Genomic DNA, 19,924 nt, shown 5'->3' on the forward strand with positions numbered 1-19,924 from the left:
GTCCTAAAACACAGGGAGTCAGTCGAGTTGCCTGGGTGTTCTTACGACAGGTGCTTGTGTTGGTCTGAAACAGCATTTCACAGCACAAAGTGTGGGTGACGTTTGTATTATTATTTTTAGGACGAAGGCTGAAAGCCTGCACTTTTAAAAGTGACTTGGGCATCGAGGTGAATTGTAAAATACAAACCAACTGCAGACACAAAACTTTAGTGGAGAGGAGGATTTACAGTAATTATTCAAGCTGTTCTTTCTCTGTTAAAGCTCTTGCCTATCCTGTAGGATGGTTATGGTCTGGTAAGCTCCTCTGTTTCTTGAAGTTATTATAGGGTTATTTTTAGTTGGTATTGGATTTTAAAGAACACCTTGGATCTCTCTCTCTGTATAATAATGAAGTGCATATCTGTGCAGCTGAACATTAAATACTCCTCAAAAGGTACAGCTATGTCTACATGCTCAGTTATCAGATGTACTTTTATCTTATGTAGGTGACACAGAATTAAATATTACAGAGTTGCTAATGAAAGTTTTTATTTGTTTATACCCACTGGAACGTGTCTGAACAGTCAGATATTCAGAGGGCTACAGGGGTTTTGCAGTACGGTTTGTCTCGTACTCAGGTGAGGTCTCTTGTGAAAGTGAATTGTATATACTTCTGACTTGCCTTGGTTGTGTGTCCTCTGCATCCTTTTGCATTAATTCCTTCTGCATTTTTTGAAAGAGTGGCAATTAATACGCTATAATAGGTTAGATGATGGTTACTGAAGTACTTGTCGGACCCCTTCTCCACCTGCAGGTTTTCTGACTGTGCAATTACAGCAGAATGTACTGTTTACCAGTTTTTGAACCACCACACTTACAGCCCACCATGTTAAGTAAACATTTACTTTAATATACAAGCATGTAACCTGCAAGCTGTTCTCCTTCCCCTTCAACTGCCTTTGTGAGTGGTGGGCAGACAAATGGGAATAGTAAAAACATCATTGTCCCAGTGTGAGCTAGTAAATGTGGATCAGTGTCCAAGTGGGAAAAGCAGATACTGGGGAGCTTGTGGCTCTTGGTAGTCCTTATAGACTGAAATCCTAAATTCATCGTTTGTAAACAACACTCTGCCAGCTTGCGAGCCATCCTAATATCACTGAATTTGTAGATTTTTCCTGATGATTGGTGCTGTTTATATACAGAACAGTGTCACTTTCACTAAAATGCTACTGACTGGATGAAGTACACTTAAAAGAATAATCAGGGACTAAAAGTCATTTAAAGTATGAACAATCAAAAAACAAACAAACAAACCACCTAGTATGTTCCTCTTCTAACAAGCATTTCAACTTCTGACTGAAAATATTGAACAGTGCTGTCATTGCCTGCAGCATGGATCAAATACCTGTTTTCTCAGGCTGTGTTGTATTTGAGGACTCTGTAGAAAATTGCTTTTTTGTATTTGAGACTCTGTAGTAAACGGGGCATCTGCAAGCAGGAGAACATCTGAACTGCTACCAGCTGCAACTTGCACGATGGTATTTTAGAGCAGCCTGGGAGTTGGAGGGATTTACTGCAGAGTGCTGCGCTACAGTTGTTCAGCAGCTGAATTGTGAGTGCTCTGGCCATCTCCATATTAGTTATGGATCAGACCTTAAAATAACTCTAGGAGCTATGGTAATGCCACCACTAATAAATCAGGACTCTCAGATCCACAGCAGACTCTCCTCATAAAAATACTGCCTAACGTTGAAAGGTAGAATGCAACTTTAAATTGCTGCTTTTACTTGAAGACAGAATATTTGGAAGTGGCTGAATGATTTAAGAAAAGCATCCAAATCTGCTGATTTAATACCAGAGACTGGAATCTATATCTCTGGTGTTGTTTTGTTTTGGTTTTTAAGAGCTGTAGGTGCATTTTCTGGGAAGGAGGATGTAACAAGGAAAATGGGACATCACAGGGTTTAATGATTTTAAGTCTCTAACTGGCACATGGTCAGAGATTAATGTGAGTGTTTAATGATTCGTTAGACAGGACAGAAGAGTCTCTACATTATTACTGATACAATGTTATATCAGTGTTGTGTTAGTGAAGAATTACAGCACCAAAATCTGAGTCGGTTAGTAGCCTTTCCTCAGTTTACTGAGATGGGTTCCTTGTGCGTTATCAGTTGCTGTCATGCTTAGTGTAATTTCTGTCAATCTCAACACTGCAACAGATTTTTCTGCGTATGAAGATACAGTAAGAGCTCAAATTGAGGGAAGAGCAACTGAAATAGGCATAATCTTTCTTTAACCATAAAGCAGGGTTGAGAATACCTCAATTTAGCAAAGACCCTTTCTTCAGAAGTCTGTTCTTTTAGCAGTATAAAGTAAATTGCATACTAAATAGATTTAAATTTCTTCAAGTGAGCAAAAGCTAGTGATCTGGGATCAGACCCACTAGACATATTTAAAGTAAAGAGAGCTAGCATGATGGAGCTGGAAGGATTATTATGTTCACTTGTTCTTGTTGGATAGGTAGATTTACCTTAAAGTGGCTTCTTTCTCAGTGCTTAGTGTTGAAGACATATTTCAATGGATATTACTAAATGATTCACTGTTGAAATTCTCTCACTGCAGAAGAACAAGTTTAGGGTGTGTCTGCAATGTTTGGTTCTGATTTCAGTGGTGAATGAGTTATTGCTCAATTTCATCTGTGCAACCTTTGGTTTGCAGAATGAATGTTTCAGTTCAGAAGTCTGTCTGCTTAGTGGAGAAAGTTGTTTTGTGACTGAGGGCAGGGGCATTAAATAGGTTTTGGTGGGACTCGGTGCTGAGAGAATAAAGCTTTGATGTCTGCCTATTTTAAATGTAATTTTCAACCATAATGGGACAGTTGTATGTCAGTTGATGCAGGGCTTGGTATGGCAGTGAGGGTAAAGGTTACATAAGGTTATAAAGAGGTTTCTTGAAATTGATGCCTCCTCATTACCTATCCCACCCTTCTGGTCATCATTCTGTTCTACCTGTGAAGAAAGGAGAGGGCTGAGGGAGAGGTAAGCCGTAAGTTATGTGATATGAGAAATATTCTACCTATTTGAGGCCGCTGGCATGAATATGCAAGAGCCTGCAGATCCTGTAAGCTACTTCCATTACTTAAATTTAGATGGAAATAGACTATACAGTGCTACAGCCGAAGAGGGCTACAGAGACATATTAGAGCACTTTTATCTCAAGTCATTGTTAACAGATGAATCAAACTGTTGCTTCCACAGGATATGGGTATTGTAGTCCCTGGGTGTTCTCAGTGTTGTAGGACAATGTTGTAGTTTAACCCTGGCCAACAGCTGAGTACCACACAGCCGCTCACTCACATACACCCACACACCCTCGCTCTGTGGGATGGAGGGGAGAATTGGAAGGGTAAAAGTGAGAAAACACTTGGGTTGAGATAAAAAGAGTTTAAATAATTACCAAAAAACCCCAAAAAAGTAAGGAAAAGGAGGAGGGGGAATAACAGAGGGAAAAATAAAACCCAAGGAAGACAAGTGGTGGAAGTGAAGACAGTTGCTTACCACCAACCAACCAATGCTCGGGCAGGCCCCAAGCAGCAGCCCCTCTGCCAACCTCCCCTCTAGTTGTATTGCTGAGCAGGGTGTGCATGGTATGGAATATCCCTTTGGTCAGCTGGGGTCAGTTGTCCCAGCCGTGTCCCCTTCCAACTTCTTGTGCACCCCCAGCATCCTCGCTGGTGGGGTAGGGTGAGAAGCAGGAAAGGTCATGACTCTGTGTAAGCACTGTTCAGCAATAACAAAAACATTTCTGTACTATCGACAGTTTTCAGCACAAATCCAAAGCATAGCCCATACCAGCTAGTGTGAAGAAAATTAACTCTATCCCACCCCAAACCAGCACAGACAGGCAATACAGATGTAAATACATTTCACATTGTAGATCAATTTTAAAGCAGAATGAATTGTAGTTCAAGACCCTCACTGAGATTCCTTGTACCTGAAGGGTCTGTTATTGGGTAATGTAGTCCTAGTTTGTATCACTCCTCTGTTTCTGAACCCTCTGTGAATCAGAAGTGTTATTTGTATAGTTCACATGTTAATGAAGGCAGAAAAAGGTCTAGATAGATATCATCTTTTGGGCGGTCTCATTATTGCTGAATTTCTTAATTCCTGGTTTTGTATGGAATGTATGGGAAAGATTCAGTATGAAGTTCCATTGGTACAATGGTTTAGCTAATCAGACATGAGTAAAATGTTGCTGCTGCCACTTTTTGCAGACCTCCTATCCCATACTGAGATGTAAAATCAAGTTATATTAGCTGTTGTAAACAGTTGGTGTTCACTGTGCTTGTTTGTAACAGCAGGGATCTTCAAAATGCTGGTGTAATTTCCTACAGGCACTTTAGCTGACTTGACAGTTCTTGGGATGTGTCTTTCTCTGCTCCTGCTTCCAACTCTTGAGTGACAGTGTTTTCATGTGATGCATTCAGCCTGGACTTCTTCGAAGTCTGTGTTGTTTTCAAGTCTCCTGAATTAATGCTACATGTATCAGTGTAGGTGCACACAGTGGTTCTAAAGTAATATGCGAACAGACAGGCAGACCGACTCCCAGGCTGGCAGCTCTTTGAAATATCCCATAAACGGGAGTTTTGCAGAGGCTGTGAGTTCAGCCAGGAGTGACCAGTGGGCAGAAGTTTACTGCCACAAAGCTGACAACGAGCCATGCTGTTAGTAACAGAGGCAACTTCTTTGTTGTTCATTGATTTTGCTTAAGCCATGTAGAGGGTGTAACCTTTGCCTTGGTTAACTTCTAATGCATTGTGTTGCAAAAGATGAGGATGATACCGAAGTAAATAACATCGGTCAGTGGTGGGTCAAAGTCATGGCTTAGTTCAGGGGCGGTGGGGAGAAATAAGACTAGTAGTAGCCAGTGTTGCATTATTTTAGACAAGTGTTTTGTCGAAACTCCTTGTTAAACCTGGGTGACTGCTAATGCAACTTTGTACCCTCATGGGGCACAGCAGCTCTTATTACAGAGTAATCACACAGCTTTAACAATCGAGTATTAAGAAATTAGCTGTCTCAGGCTTAATTATAAAGGTGCTACTCCAGCGTATCGCTCAAGGGCATGCACATGATTCTTCTTGAATTGCTTGTGTATCTACCTCTGTATGTTCTGGAAGAGGGTTTTTTCTTTATAGTTAGGTCTTCTCTGACTCAAAACCTGGAGTTAAAGGACTTATTTTAAGGGGAAAAAATAAACAAAAGTAGTCATTTGGATAAATTACTGTGAATGTAATGTGAAAAATGTGATGGGATAAAATGATTGGAAAAATCTTGTGTTCAAAAATTATTTGCTAATACTAAAAAAATTGTTGCTGTTTCAGTATGTTAACTGGAAAAAAAAATTAGTACCCTGATAGTTGTGTTCTAAATATATATTCTTGACAGCAAGAATTGGTAACTTTTTAGAGAAAAATATTCTAATTGTTATTTACGAAGTCTCATTTTGATTAACAATTTACAGTGCTGAAATTGCATTTTATGTATATGGAACCATAATATTAAAGTTTGCATCTAATGGGGTGAATCTTCTACATGGCAAATGGTTAGTCTGCCTAAAGGCTGAAGCAAGAAAGAGTGACTTCCCCATTTTTATTTTATGAGGCTTTTGGGAAATAAACGGAAGTGACTGCGGCTTTTCCAAACTTGTCTGGCTTGTGGCTGCCTATTTAGGAAACATAATGCTGATATGAATAGCCAGATTTTTTTTTTTTCAACCATAAATATTGGGGCACAAAGTTGAAAAGCCTTTTGAAATACTGATGGTAGTTTTGGAGAATGTATTGAAAAGTTTTAATGGCCAAAAAAATGTAGCGGAATTCAAAATCTTGGGGAGTTTGGTTTGTTTGGGGTTTTTTTGTGAATCAGCCTTGTAAAAATAGTTTTAAAACTTTCAGCATCCAGCAACTGTTAAATGCCTTGTTCATTCAGATATTAACTTTGAAATGTAAAACCCTTGGTTTGAAGAAAACTTTGTAGCTCTGTGTTTATGACTTTGGAAAGTGCTTGGTAGAAAAAAATAGACTTGATATTCTTTCTTCTGTGTACCATTATTGACTTGACAGAGTCAGAGCTGACAGTCTGCAGAGGGGTTTCAGTATTTAGGGGATTGCTCCCCAGTGGACAGGAGATGATAACTTGTATAACAGTCTTTTCTGCTTGTGTTTGTTCCTTCCGTATTTTCTTCCTCAGCTTCTTTCATGAGAGAACATGGGAAGAGCTTGTTTATGCCCCTGAATAGGTAACTGCTGCTACCAGTGCATACAGGAGGCATCAGATGAATTTGATACATAGGAGGTGCTATGAGAAGCCTTGGGTGGATGGGGAGAAATTAATGCAAAGCAGCTTGCTGTGGCCAAAGGCGCTGAGGGTAATTCTGGAAGATGTAGTGGTATCATGAGGAATGGCTTAGAAAGGGAAATGGAGATGAGGAAAGACGAGAAGAGGGCTGCAGGCAGCCTGGACAGATCTCTGAGCCCCTGGTGGTGTGAGAAGAGCAGTAGGGGGAAACTGCAAAGGGGTCAATGTTGGGAGAGGAGGAAACGTAGTGATTCATAGTGAGGGTGATGAGGGATGATCAGATCCTCAAGGGTAGGAGAAGAGTGAGACTGGAGAGTAGGAACTAGGCCTGGTTAGAAATAAGAGGGCCACAGTCAAACCCCACCAGAGCTAAGGTTCTCACTACAGACAAGTTTCAGGACCAAATGGAGGAAGTGTTGGTCTATAACATTTTTCGCTTATGTGATTTTAAGACTTTAGTTTTATCTTTATCTTCAGCTAATTTTAGAGTGATATCCTTTAAAATAAATTAAATTTTCATCTCCAGACCTGTGCATTTCAATTTCTTTTCTCTATAATTTGTTTTTGTTACCCTACATTTTTTCTCTTCCCAATATTTGCTTCAATTTCTCTTCAATACTGGTTGTTCACATTGCAGTAGTACCAAAAATGCCTTCTTTGAAATTCAAGATACTTCTTCTCAAAAAGGTTTTTTTTATACTGATTCAAGTCATTACCCTTCACATTTTAATTAATTTTGAAAACATTTCTGAGTATTACTTTGTCAATATTAAAATACTTAAGACTCGCATATCCCCAAAAAGCTTCTGTGCACCCTTAAAACTAAAACAGACTTAAGGAACCCTTGTCACATTTTTAAAGCAGCTTGTAATATGAAAATCTCTCTGTAGGAGTCTATTTACTGGGAAAATATGGGCAGAAGAAAATCAGAGAAATCCAAGAACGAGAGGCAGCAGAATACATTGCCCAAGCACGAAGGCAGTATCATTTTGAAAGTAATCAGAGGACGTGCAATATGACAGGTAAGATAAGGAAACAGCTACTGGTTTTGATAGGTGGAATTATTTGGGGATTTATACTATATAGTGGCAGTATGGAAGAAGCATAAGAAATGTAGGTGAATTCAAAATATTAATTAAATACTAATACACAAATAGAGTAATTCTGCATAGTAAAAACAGAATCTCCAGAACAGAAGATTGAAGGGATTTCTAGGGGTCATCTTAACCCATGGTTTTAATATATCCATCTATAATACATACAAACATACATGCAGGTTTCAGGTTTTTTGTCACTTCATGACTCTGTGTCTTGCCCTAAACTGCATGTTGTATCGAGGTATGGAACAGCACCAAGATTCAAACAATACTGAATTTACAGCAGGATTATTTTACTGTAGCACATTGTTAGTAAGCTACACAGAGCTTGGTGGGTAATTTTTACTTACCGATAAGATGCACCAGCCCATTAGTCCCCTACATTTAAACAATTAAAAGGTACCTCACTAGCTGGGGAGCAAAAGTTGAAGTGTTTATATTACAGTACTGGTCTTTGGATTTCCGCAGAGGAGATAGTAGGGTAGGGTTTAACAGAATCCTTGTCATTCTTGTAAATGCAGGCCATTCAAAACCATTTATATGAAACTAATTGAGCAGCATTGTCTTCTCCTGTTGAAATTTGTAATAGCTTCTTGGGTGGCTGCAGATGCTTTTGGTGCACTGTGTTTACCCTGACGTGAAATACCCTGGTATTTCATTTTCATCTTTTTCCGATTTGTAGTGCTGGGATTGATTTTACTGAAAGGACTAAATTTTCCTTTGCCTTTCATTGTACAAAGTATCTTCTGTCTGGCAGCATGCACTGTTGTCAAGATTTTTCATATTTTGTTCTTAGTATTTGTTATGTTTTGTGCATGCTTGGTTTCCATTTCCTGTTCCCATCATATAACAGCAGATTGGACATTGAATATTCTGAAAGTAAAGGATTTTTTCCCAACAGCTTTCTTGGGGTTTTTTTTAAAACTTACCTTTCTTTGGATCTGTTGCTGGGATAAAAACAAACCTCAGAGCTTTTCCTCTTTATTTGGAGAAATGCAACAGTGTAGATTTTCACCAGACTTTATTCTGGGGCGTTGAAGGCATGTATCTGCACATATGCAAGGTGTGAGTACACATCTGCGGCTGGAGCCAACAAAGACATGTAGCCACTTAAGGGCAGCACTGTATCCAAGCTCCTAAGAGCATGCAGGCAACTGCACTTCTGGGTACTCCCAGGGTTTCCTATTTTGTTTGTCCTCTCAGCTTTGCCTCTTGAGCAATGGAATTTATGTTGTATAGCAGCTACCGAGTGAGAGCAGGGGATAGGTTTGTGATGCGGTTTTTTATGTTGACAGATTTTTTTCTTTTTTCTTTCAATAACAGTGCTGTCAATGCTTCCAACATTGAGGGATGCCTTAATGCATCAATTAAATTCTGAGAGTCTCACATCTCTTCTTAAAAATAGGTAAGACTGTTCTGTTAATTGTGTTAAAGATCACTTGTTTTGATCACAAGATAAGAGGTTTTTCAAATTATATATTTATAACGTAGAAAGCATGCAGGATTTTGCTTCGGTGTCCCATTGAGTCACTAGTCTTAAAGTATTTTGAAATCACTATTGAAATATTGTGTTGTATTAGATGTATTTTGATAGGTATGGCTGGCATTTTCCAAACAGTTCAAGAAATAATAGTTCCTTTAAGATGCTTCAGTGAGAGCCATGTTTTTTATTGAAGTGCTTATAAGATAGGCAGATAAAAGTACTTAGAGGGCCTAGTCCTCTCTTAAACAGGACAGAGTATCTTGACTGAGTTGTTGATATTGTGTTTGTAAAAATATCTATGTAATCTTATCAAGGTCAGACATGAATAGTAGTAGAAAGCATCCAAGATGAGATTGCAAATGGATGTAAGCTATAAGTTGTTTGGGTTTTTTATTTCTTTGAAGCAGAACAAATAGGGGCATGTCATACATTAAGAGGGATGATTCCCTGTCAGAAAACACCTTTGCTTGCCTTGTAACTGCAGGAACAAATAGCATATTTTTAAATACATAAAGCATGTAATAGCATACCTTAAAAGTAGAGTAAGATGCTTGGCATTTGGCATGGAGTGAGTGTGTTATGTAGGCAGTTAACACCGGCTCACTCTAGGCTGCCTTTCTAGTTTACCTCCCACTAGCTTATTTATATAGCTATAACTTCAGCTGTCTAGCATTTAATAATTACCTATGCAATCATTGTGTCTTTTCAGTCACAAAACTCCCACAAGGCAACAGAATGTAATATTTAAAGTGGGAATTACAGCCTGAAAAATGTTTTTATAATGGATTATCTGAGAATTTGCAATTGAAATTATTTACCGCAAATAACAAGAAATTAGGAAAAGTTAATTTTAATGGATTGTTTAATAAATTTGCTATAGTAAGAGTTTTACTCAGTGAAAAATTAACCTGAATGAAAAAGAGATCTTGTGGATCACCAGATTTGTCTTCTGGACAGTGCAGTAAAATAGTTTGCAAAGGTCTGTAATCCTTTATTCAGTGGTTGGGGCATACAGTGCCTTAGTTTGTTCTCTGTAGCATGCATTCTTCTATCAAAATATATCTGGTGTCTCTAACTTGTTTGACTAGTTGAAGCAGCTTATGGCTACAGTGACACACTTCCAAATTCCAGTAATCCCAGTGAAAACGGAGATGAGACTTTTTGATATTATTGTTATGTATTTCTGAAAACAAATTTTCTTTTTTTAAATGCTGGTTACATGCAATGTCCTGGAAGCATGGATGTCCATTTAGGGTGTATCCTACAGCGGAGTTTGTGCCTTAGTGCTTCCTTTTATGACTTATGCTGAAGAAGTTGTAACTAGATGCTTGAACTTTTTGAACTGATAATGTAGAGAAGGGCTTGGGAAGGCATGGATCATGGAGTGAGCCATCAGGGCTTATTCCGCTTTGAAGTGAGTCTCTGAAGAAGTTCTGCATTCTTGTGCTACACATGGAGGTATAGATTTGTTTTCTTTCAACTACCATGTGAGAAAATGACTCAAATGGCTCCAGACCTTTGAGTGCTGTCCCTGAATGTACAAAATAGTAGATGTGGAGATCTACCTTTCTTAACACTCCTGAAGATGGATTATTTTTCTTACATAACCTATAATATGGTATATATCCCATTAATGGCTTAGGTAAACTCATAAACTTAAAGTCCATTCACTTCCTTAAATTCAAGCCTTTTTTACATTGTTTTGGTAATTTGGGATGGCCAGTGGTGGATTGGGGGTGTAAGCAGGTTGAGGTCTTCAGTCTTCCAGAAAACTTTTAAAGAAGGAGTAGCACACAAGACCACACGTGTTCTTGCTCTGTCTGTCCTCCTTTTTTCAAAGCAATGTGACTGAGATGAGGTGAAGTACCTGCTGCTGTAGACTTGTGGAAGTTGTGTGTCTCCCACCTATTCAGCACTTGGCTTTATTCCAAACCTCTGTTTTTTGTTTGCATTGCTTTTAGCTTCCATAGCAGGCAATGATTTTCCAAATAAATAAAAGCGAAATAAAAGTTGAGTTTTGAGTAGCATCTGGGTCTTAGTAAATTGCAGCAGATGAAGACTGAAAAATCCATTTCCACTGTTAGGCTTAATACTTACAGACTTAAACTGTTACCTGGCTGTTTCCTTACATTGTGAGGAAGAACTGTAAGCATGAGCTCTAGAAAATGTTTTGACATAATAGGTGCAAATGTAGTTGGCTGACATTGATGTATTGGCTTCTCTTTCTCTTCAGTTGGCATGGAAAACTTACCACTCATAAGTAACAATATGGTTTTGAGTCCTGTTGCGTGTTTTATCCATAGAAATATTACTGTATTTTCTTAACTGTCTTTGTTTTGCTTTAGAACAGCTTTTAAAACTGTTGATTTAGCTTGCAAAAAGAGAAGTAAACTGGTTTTGTGTGTGCCATGGATCCTTGTATCTCTTCCAACTATCCTTTCCTTAATCTGTCTCTACTTTTTTGGGAGTTGTAGACATAATAGTTTATTATATCAGTTAATTCGCATTATTTGGTAGCAGCAAGCTTAAAAATTCATTGTTTATTTAAGTGATACAATGGTCAAACTAATGCCAAAGTGCACGTGTTGTGCCTGTAAAGAGAGATGATTTCTGGTGAAAAGTGTATTATTTTTTATAAACTAGGTTACTGTAAAGTCTAGGTTAATCTGAACTATGCCCTAAATACTTAAGTGTTAATTTCTATCCTAAAAAAACCCACGTTTCTCTGAGTGACTTCCACAGTATATTTCTTCCACAATAGAGATACACTAGCCATTCTTTACTGACAGTGCTTAATAGGCAAGAATGGCTGATGAAACTTTTTGGATGGTTAGCCTGCTCTTACCTCTGATACTGCTGTTATGTTGCTAACTTTACGTCTGGATAGTAGTTATAAATGTGCAACGTACCTTAGGCAGTTCAGGTGTATCTATGCAATCAACAGTCTTGCTCTCTTGACTGCAGAGTATATTAAATTTTAGGGATTGGTCACATAAAAAAAGTAAACACACCTCTAAAAATAAAATCAACTTGCATTTGGGTAGATGGTGCACGACTTCTTTTCCACAAATGGCCATGATCTTTTGGGGTTTTGATGATCAAACCTGAACTTCAAACCACATCGGGCAATGGTAAATCTTGCAAGAAAGTAGGATATAGAAATTCTGATCCTGTGCTTATTTTGCACAGGTGGGTACAGGAAGCCCTACTGAACTGAGGGTCTACATTAAATTTATAGATGATCGAGGTCCTAGAAAAGACTGCTTCGTACCATCAGTGGGCTTTTTCTGACCGCTCAGCATAGTAACTCTAAATTCATAATATGTGTATAATGACATCACTAAATACTATATTTATACATTAAAGTTTTAATATCTTTTCTCTGACTTCATAGTGTATTGTTTATATAGTACTTAATTGAACAAGGCAAATCAATGTAGACATCTGACCTGAATAATTACAGTAGCTCGGTGAGCTCGCCTTAGAGCACTGCTATTTTGTTTAACATATTTATTAATTTCCAAGGACAATATACTTTTAAATGTTTAATATTTCCATTTATTTTTCCCACAGGCCAGCAAACAAGTTAGAAATATGGGAGGATTTAAAGATAATAAGTAAGTGGAAATGAAAGATTCCATCTGCATAATATTTAGCATAAATTTAAAATTACTTTCACACCCTTTAAAATGCACACTTAACACTGTGGTGTTGTTTCAGTAGATATGAAGACAGTGTAACACACTACATGGTAAAGCTTCTCATGAAGGAATTTTTTGTAGCCCCAAGGGAAGGTAGAAGCCCAGAGATAAAGGTGAAGAGCTTTATTGGCCTTCATGTTACCCTGCTCAAGAAAACTGTGAGAACTTTCTGTGTCATCACAGAAAAATCGAACTAGTTTTTCAGCAAGTTTTATGCTGAACCTAAGAGAAGATATCAATCAGAAATGTAGGCTGGCCCTTACGTGGCCAGCAATTTCCTCTTGTCAAACCTGTTTGAGAGAAGCACCATAGAAGTGGTTATGAACCCTCTGGTTCATCTTTTTATCAGCTGATGGAAGCAGTGGAGAGGAAGGATGGTTCGTCAGATAATTAGCAGTGAAATACTACTGAGTGCTTTTTACTGCTTTTGATTCCTTAGTACCATTTGTTATCCCCACCACCTCCCTGGTTTTGTCCTTACTTCCTTTTGGTTTTGCTTCTCCTTTTCGCAACATCTTTACAGATCCTACTTTTGATCCAGCTCCTTTGTTCCCATGTTCTTGCTACTCAGTACTCATCCATATTTATTCATGTCACTTCTTCCACACATCCTCTGTTGCCTAGTGGCTGGTAGCTGATGCTCATTTTAATTTTCTTTTCTTTAGATACTAGCTGCTCCTGTCTTAGGTAATTTTTTTTTCCCAAGCTACTGTTATTCCTTCTGTGTCCTAATTGCATGATGAGGGCTAACATACTGTGTGTTTCCTGGCCTAATGAAGAAAGATGATTTGACAGTACATCCACTTTCCTTCTGGAGCTACTTGTATAGTTTTTATTTTTTCCCAAAATAACTCGTGTAATGTGCAAAATGATATTAATAGAGGACTTTAAATGGGACACTTTAGGTGTAGTTCCAGCACACATTAGATGTGACCACCTTGGGTATGTGTTGTAAAAGCGTGTCTTACGACAACCAATGAGAGAAGTATGGGTGTGTATTTAAAAATCATCAGCACTTCTTGAGTCTTGGAGAGCACTCTTCCCTCCTTGGCTCACCCTTACTTCTTTGACTTTGAAGTTATTTTATTGTCTCTTTTCAAGGTTTCACGAGAAGCATTGTAGCTGTATATAGTACCTGTATGCTAGTGGTTCTTTTGCGAGTCCAGTTAAATATTATTGGCGGTTACATCTACCTAGATAATGCTGCACTCTGCAAAAATGGCACAGTAAGTTTCTTGTTTTATTTCAAAGGTAAAACTTTCACTTTCTTGGAAGTGAAAGGGTTATTTAGTGAGAGATAAAAAGGGCATACCTTAGGAATATTAGAATGAAACCAAGAGCTCTTATAAGAGTGGGAGATGTGGAAGCATTACTGGAAGTAAGGTATATTGATGTGCTTTAATAGCCTCTAAATTTTGATGATTTGATGACAGTGTTGCTTAACAAAATGCTACAATATTGAAGAATACCTTTTGTCTGCATCTGTATTGCTTAAGGAAAGTTACTTCATAACTGAACACCAACATAAAATAGGTTTTTTGCTTTAATTTTTTTGTAACAGTAATACTTTGTGAATGATCCAGAATGTGTATGCAAATGGATATAAATGCTTAGGTCTCCCTAGCACAGATTAATTCCCCCAGTTAAATTTTCCTAGGTAAAGAAGAAAAATGTTGTCTTTGAAATTTTGACTATTTAACACCAGGTGGTCATCTACCTTAAATGTCTGTTGGTGGGGCCAAGCAAGGTAGAAGACTTGGGTTTTGTTTATGTAGCTTATCTGTCACTGCTCTATAAAAATAGACCAATCCCATAGTAAGCAAGTACCTGTGGTACAGAGTAAGATCTGCAAATTGTTGGATGGCTCAACTAAAATAATGGATACAGACTTTGATTAGTTGTCGTATGAACCCTGTGATAGCTCCTGCTGAGAGTCAAAGAACAGCATGTCAAGGCAGGTCTGACAAAAGCTTTCATTAGGGAGGCCAGAGTTGATGGAGGTTGTGCTTCATATTGTAAAACCTCCAAAGGCTTTTTTAAAAGGGCAAGATGAGTTTGGACTAGAAACATGTTTCCTTTTTGGTATTTTTCCAGCAGAGAAGTGGGTTGACAGGGCCAAATCTGAGGCACTCCACTGGAGCAAACTGGGATCCTGTCTCGGTTCTTGAAAGCTTTTCTCTCAGATGGGTTTTTGTTACGGTTGAGCGTAAATATCCCATTCCACTAGGTTTAATTTTTGGTGTGATGGAGGGTCTAGTTTCATCTGCAATGCAGTTTTAAGAGACATACCTATATATGAATGAAAAATGAAAGATTTTTTTTGTGCCGCTGAAAATGGAAGAGAGATCTGTATAGCACTGAAGAGAAGAATACGAGAGGACTTACGGAAGGTCCATGGGTTGATGGCAGGAAGAGTCAGAAGCTACAGAGTTACGTGAGAATGGGGGAATCCATCTGCTGTAGGGTATTATAAAGATGAAGTTGGTTGCAACAGGTTTGAAATTTTTTGCATTGTTCTCTACTGTTGCTTTGTCACAGAACTGTTCATTGTTTTTTGCCCACAGACACCACTAGCTCCTCCTGAAGTTCAGCAGCAATATTTATCAAGTATTCAGCACCTTTTAGGAGATGGTATGATGCTTATTATAAGCTAACTACACTTAACAAAACACTGCTTTTTTTCTAGACTTGAGCAGATCATGGGAATAACTTTGAAACTTCTTGTTCTAGGACTGACTGAACTAATAACTATTGTTAAACAAGCTGTGCATAAAGTTTTTGGAAGGTAAGAGCCTCTATTTCTTTGTGGTTAGATATTAATCTTTATCGTGATGACTGTTCCAAAACAATGAGTTTTACTAGAATTTAAAAAAAGGAAGGCGTACTGACTTTTTCCAAAACAATGTTTTTATTATAGCAGGCTACATCTGCCAGTGCAAACCAATATAGCAGACTGGGATCCTGTTGCTTGTGAACATGTTATCAGTAGGAGAACAAAGCATTGTTATTCATTTTGCAATCAAGACTGTAGTCTTTTTTTTTTTTTTCCCCCAGTATTTCCCTTAAGCACACCCTATCTCTTCTGGAGCTGGAACAGAAACTTAAAGATATCAGGGAAGTAGTGGAACATAAAGATTCAGATCAGACTGTACCTTACTCTCCCTTATGTCATTACCTGATGCCAGATGAAGAAAACCCCTTGGCTACCCAGGTACTTGTTTCAGTTTCTTGTATTTACCCTTCTTCATCCTGAGTTTTTTGTCTGTTTGTTGTTTGGAAGGGAAGGGTACATAGCAGTCCTCTACTCGTACCATGGCATCCATGTCTTTCATAAACGGTGATGCCTCTTCCATTGTAAATCAAGTGTCCTTATCTCCTTAATCAAGGTAAAGTGAAGTTGTACTTTCTTCAGATTTGATTGAAACAAGTGTTGTCCTCAGAATGCCAGCTCCAAGCTCAGAAACACAGCCCAGATACTGCTTTTAGCCTGTGACGTACACTGTAAGGCAGTGCAGCTTGACTCAGCCCTAAGCTAAATTGCACTGCCTTGCACTTGTGTACCAGCAGCCATCATGGGCGGCTGTCACATCTTGGCTGATGGCACAAGAAGGTGCTGGTATGCTGGTCCCTTGAGGCTTTGGGCTGGAAAATGAACAGGAGTCAAGAGAAAGGTGTATCTGATCTCAGTTGTAACAAGGTAATATCCTAAATTTTTTAAAGGTGTGTGTCTCCATCCACACCACAGGTTGGAGAAAACTCATTCTTAACTTGGTATTATGCTAGTATAAAGAAGAAACTTGGGCTTTGGTGTGTGACTACATGCACTTATCCCTTTAACTCAAGCTGATACGCAGGGTTTATTTCAGTTTTGGAGGTCTGAAGTAGAAAAAATACTCTGCTCAATTAGTCTGTATTTCCTGCTAATACTGTTTTTAGTTAATAAAAAAACAACAAACCCTACAGAGACCATTAAAAGGAAAATTAGAATACAGATTATATAAAATCTCATTTACAACAATAGATCTTTTCTTTTTAACTAGATTTGACTTATACATCTTGGCCTAATTCCATGGTACAGACCTCCTCTATTTCTACTCTTATTCTTACGGTTGCCAATGGATTTCTTACTAAATAGTGTCTGTCTTTGCTTTTTTTAGGCCTTTGGACTCACAGAAAGAGACATTGCTACAATTAAATTACTTAATGAAACTAGAGATATGCTAGAAAGGTATAAAGAAATAACCTGTATTCATATTAAATTTCTCCCAACAACTATTGTTTATGTAAGACAACTACTTTCATGTAAAAAAAGCTGTTAACTTTCATGTGTGAAATGCAACCACTCTGCTGCATTCAGTTTTTATATTCATTAATTGTTGGCTGTGACTTTCAAAAGTTGAGAGCTCTGAAACTTATTTATAAGAAATAATCTTGTCTTAATGAAATTACCAGGGTGTCCTTTCCAGTCTCTTCCTCACCTTTTCTGTAGTTATGCAGGAGCAGAAGAGTACTTCTCTTCTGCTAAAGCAGGGTAAATCAAAGGTAACTTTACTGGATTTACTTGCTTTGATAAAATGAAGCACCAGTTTTGGCTTATCAGAATTAATTTTTAATGCATGGTTTTGAGAGTGGTTGTATGCATCCTTTTGTCAGAAAGCTACTGAAGTGAGGCTTCTATAGTACACATTGAATATGAGGGAATTGAGCCAAATGTCAAACTACTCTTACAATTTAGCTGCTAGTAATCTGGGGTGTTTTAAGGATAAGTCCCTTCTATGGTATTACTAGGAAAGAGAAGTGAGGAACGCTTTAGATTTATCTGGGTTCTAATAATCTTAGGGTAAAGTTAGGTTGTTGATCAGTTTGCTGTGGAGTTGTTGGGGAGCTGGTCTTTCTTGAGGTGGCTACACTAATGGCCTCTTGTTTGGGTCATACATCTTCCCTTACAGGAGGGACATCGTAGCACTGAATACTTGCAGAGTTTTTTAGTTTGAAAAGATAAGTCACAGGAATCAAACCTTTTTTTTTTTTTCAGTCCAGACTTCAGTACAGTATTGAGCACATGTTTAAATAGAGGATTCAGTCGACTGCTGGACAATATGGCAGAGTTTTTTCGACCCACTGAACAGGACCTCTCTCAGAATGGCTCTGTACATAGGTACATGTTTACTTCTGTTGTGGTTATCATGTGAATAATGCTTTCAGTTCACAGTGAATTCCAAAAAAGGCTATTGATTTTCCTGTCTACTTGAAGTTCTCATGCTGTAAATAATTGTGCTTCTTGCTCTTCAAGAATAAATGTAGTCTACTCACTGCAGTCAAGTAGACAGCAAGGAGTACTGCATGTTTCTTCCCACCCATGAAATTTACGTGAGGTATCTCCCACCATCACCTGCAGATCTAAAAGTAGAAATCAGAAGACCTATCCCTTCACTTTTTCCCTGAACACTGTACAAGCAGATTGCCTTTCCAGCTAAGGAGGCTTAACCCCACTGGTAGTGACGGAGGCAGTGAGCAAAAGGGTGTTCCCCCGCAGGGAGCTCTGTCCACCCCAGTCTCTGACTGGCAGTTACTGCATTCTCAAGGAAGGTGGCCAGTACTGTGGCTCTCCAAATACACATAGCCAAAGCACCTGCAGAGCTTTAGGCTCTTTGCAGGTATGCTGGAAAAGAAAGATACTAACATTATGGATCTTCTGCCTCTTCCTAGAAGACTGTTTAAAAACAGTTTTCATTCTGAAGTTCGCTTTGGTTTTAAACAGTGCAGTGAGAGTGTTACAAATCCAAAAGCTGAGTTCAGATCCTTGAAATATGATTTCTAAAATATTAGAATAACAACTGGGTTTGTTTATTTTAATAACTGATAGCTCTGGTTTTTATTTAAATGTATAGTATTTGTCACTTGAAATATCCCAAAGGCTGTAACTTGGCTGTCTGTCCTAAGCCTGGCTTAGAGTTTGAAATAGTGTGAGATTGAAGACCGGCACTTCTAACAACTGTTTACATATACGCTCTGGCTAAACTGTATTCCTCTTGTGTGACAAGCAAGTGTGAAACTGTAATAGGAACACGAACAGACATTTGCTTTGGTACTTCTCTATATTAAATGAAAGACTTGATAGGGAAAAAAATCTTCAGCTGTGCATTTTAGTTTGCTGACTTTAAACTCTTACTTTTGAAGTAGTAATTATTTAGAATTGTAATAATCACAGTTAAGTGGCTTTACTAATGTTAGAGCAGGTCTAGGTCAATATCTTTTGTTCTTTTCTAGTCTTTCCAGTGTCAGTCTTCCTTTAGCCAAGATAATTCCAATAATAAATGGACAGATCCATTCAGTATGCAGTGAAACACCCAGTCACTTTGTTCAGGTAAGAACCTTACTTATTTAAAATATCCCAAGTAAAATTTTGAAATTAATGTTGTATATTTCTTTTTAATAACATACTTCATTCTGTTTAATTTCAGTGGCTTTAAAAAAAAACCAAAAAACCAAACCCAACCTAGAAACAATTGGGGTAACTTAACTTGTAAGTTTTGTATCTTCCAAAAATGTTATCTTTCTAGAACCTCTTCCCTCTGCTAAACTGCAGGAGCACAAAAAGGTCTCTTGACTTGGTTCTACTTACAGCTCTGCTCATAAACCTTTCTAAAGCAAGAAGTTTGAGTTACATCTCTGTGGGAGTGCTAGGTGCTTGTCTCAGTTGAATTATGTACTGCAGCAAAACCAGAATAGTGGTGGATGTGTGATTAAGCAAATTTATTTTTTAAATTTCTTCCAGGACCTGTTGATGATGGAACAAGTGAAAGATTTTGCTGCTAATGTTTATGAAGCTTTTAGTACCCCTCAACAACTAGAGAAATGAAATGCACATTTATAGAAATAGATCTTGTATTTATAACAAATCCCTTGTGACTACTGATGAGATTTGGGTTAATTTTATAATGGTGTAGGAGTGGTAGACCAGCAAAAAGACCATTCTGAAAAAAAGGGAGTGAGCCCATATTTGTTCTAATAAAATTCTGTTTCAGACACCTATTAAATATTCTTGTTGAAAGATCATTGTATTTAAAGACTTTTCTATTAAAAAAAGTGGTTAAACTCTTACATAATTCAATTGATTATTTTTATGGCATGTGGTGGCAGTATTACAACAAGTAACCAAAAAACCCATTTATTTGACTGGGGTGTGTAAGTTTTGGAAAAATGCTAGTGATCTAAGAATAGCACAAAGTACCAGAATGAAGTATGGCCTCTTTTGCCTCCCAAATTTTTCTTTTTGTAAAGGAAACCTCTTTTGTTTTTTTT

At 37.9% G+C, this 19,924-nt stretch overlaps 1 protein-coding gene across 3 annotated transcripts; it reads left to right on the forward strand.

Annotated features, from left to right (window-relative positions):
- Positions 1 to 372: 372 nt before the first annotated feature.
- Positions 373 to 19,895, forward strand: PEX3 (peroxisomal biogenesis factor 3). 3 transcript variants are annotated; one of them, XM_026844446.1, is made up of 13 exons: positions 373 to 433; positions 7,229 to 7,360; positions 8,759 to 8,840; positions 11,152 to 11,178; positions 12,492 to 12,535; positions 13,721 to 13,845; positions 15,184 to 15,250; positions 15,350 to 15,404; positions 15,674 to 15,830; positions 16,777 to 16,847; positions 17,655 to 17,777; positions 18,890 to 18,986; positions 19,398 to 19,895. In XM_026844446.1, exons 1-13 carry the CDS (start codon positions 388 to 390, stop codon positions 19,479 to 19,481), a joined length of 1,110 nt encoding a protein of 369 aa, XP_026700247.1. In that variant the 5' UTR covers positions 373 to 387; the 3' UTR covers positions 19,482 to 19,895. The 3 variants fall into 3 exon arrangements, with proteins under 3 accessions (XP_026700247.1, XP_026700248.1, XP_026700249.1); XM_026844448.1 differs by lacking the exon at positions 373 to 433 and adding an exon at positions 2,899 to 3,017; XM_026844447.1 differs by lacking the exon at positions 11,152 to 11,178.
- Positions 19,896 to 19,924: the final 29 nt, after the last annotated feature.

The sequence above is a fragment of the Athene cunicularia genome (assembly GCF_003259725.1).
Source record: "Athene cunicularia isolate RWA chromosome 3 unlocalized genomic scaffold, athCun1 chr3_part1, whole genome shotgun sequence".
Taxonomy (NCBI): Eukaryota; Metazoa; Chordata; class Aves; order Strigiformes; family Strigidae; genus Athene; species Athene cunicularia.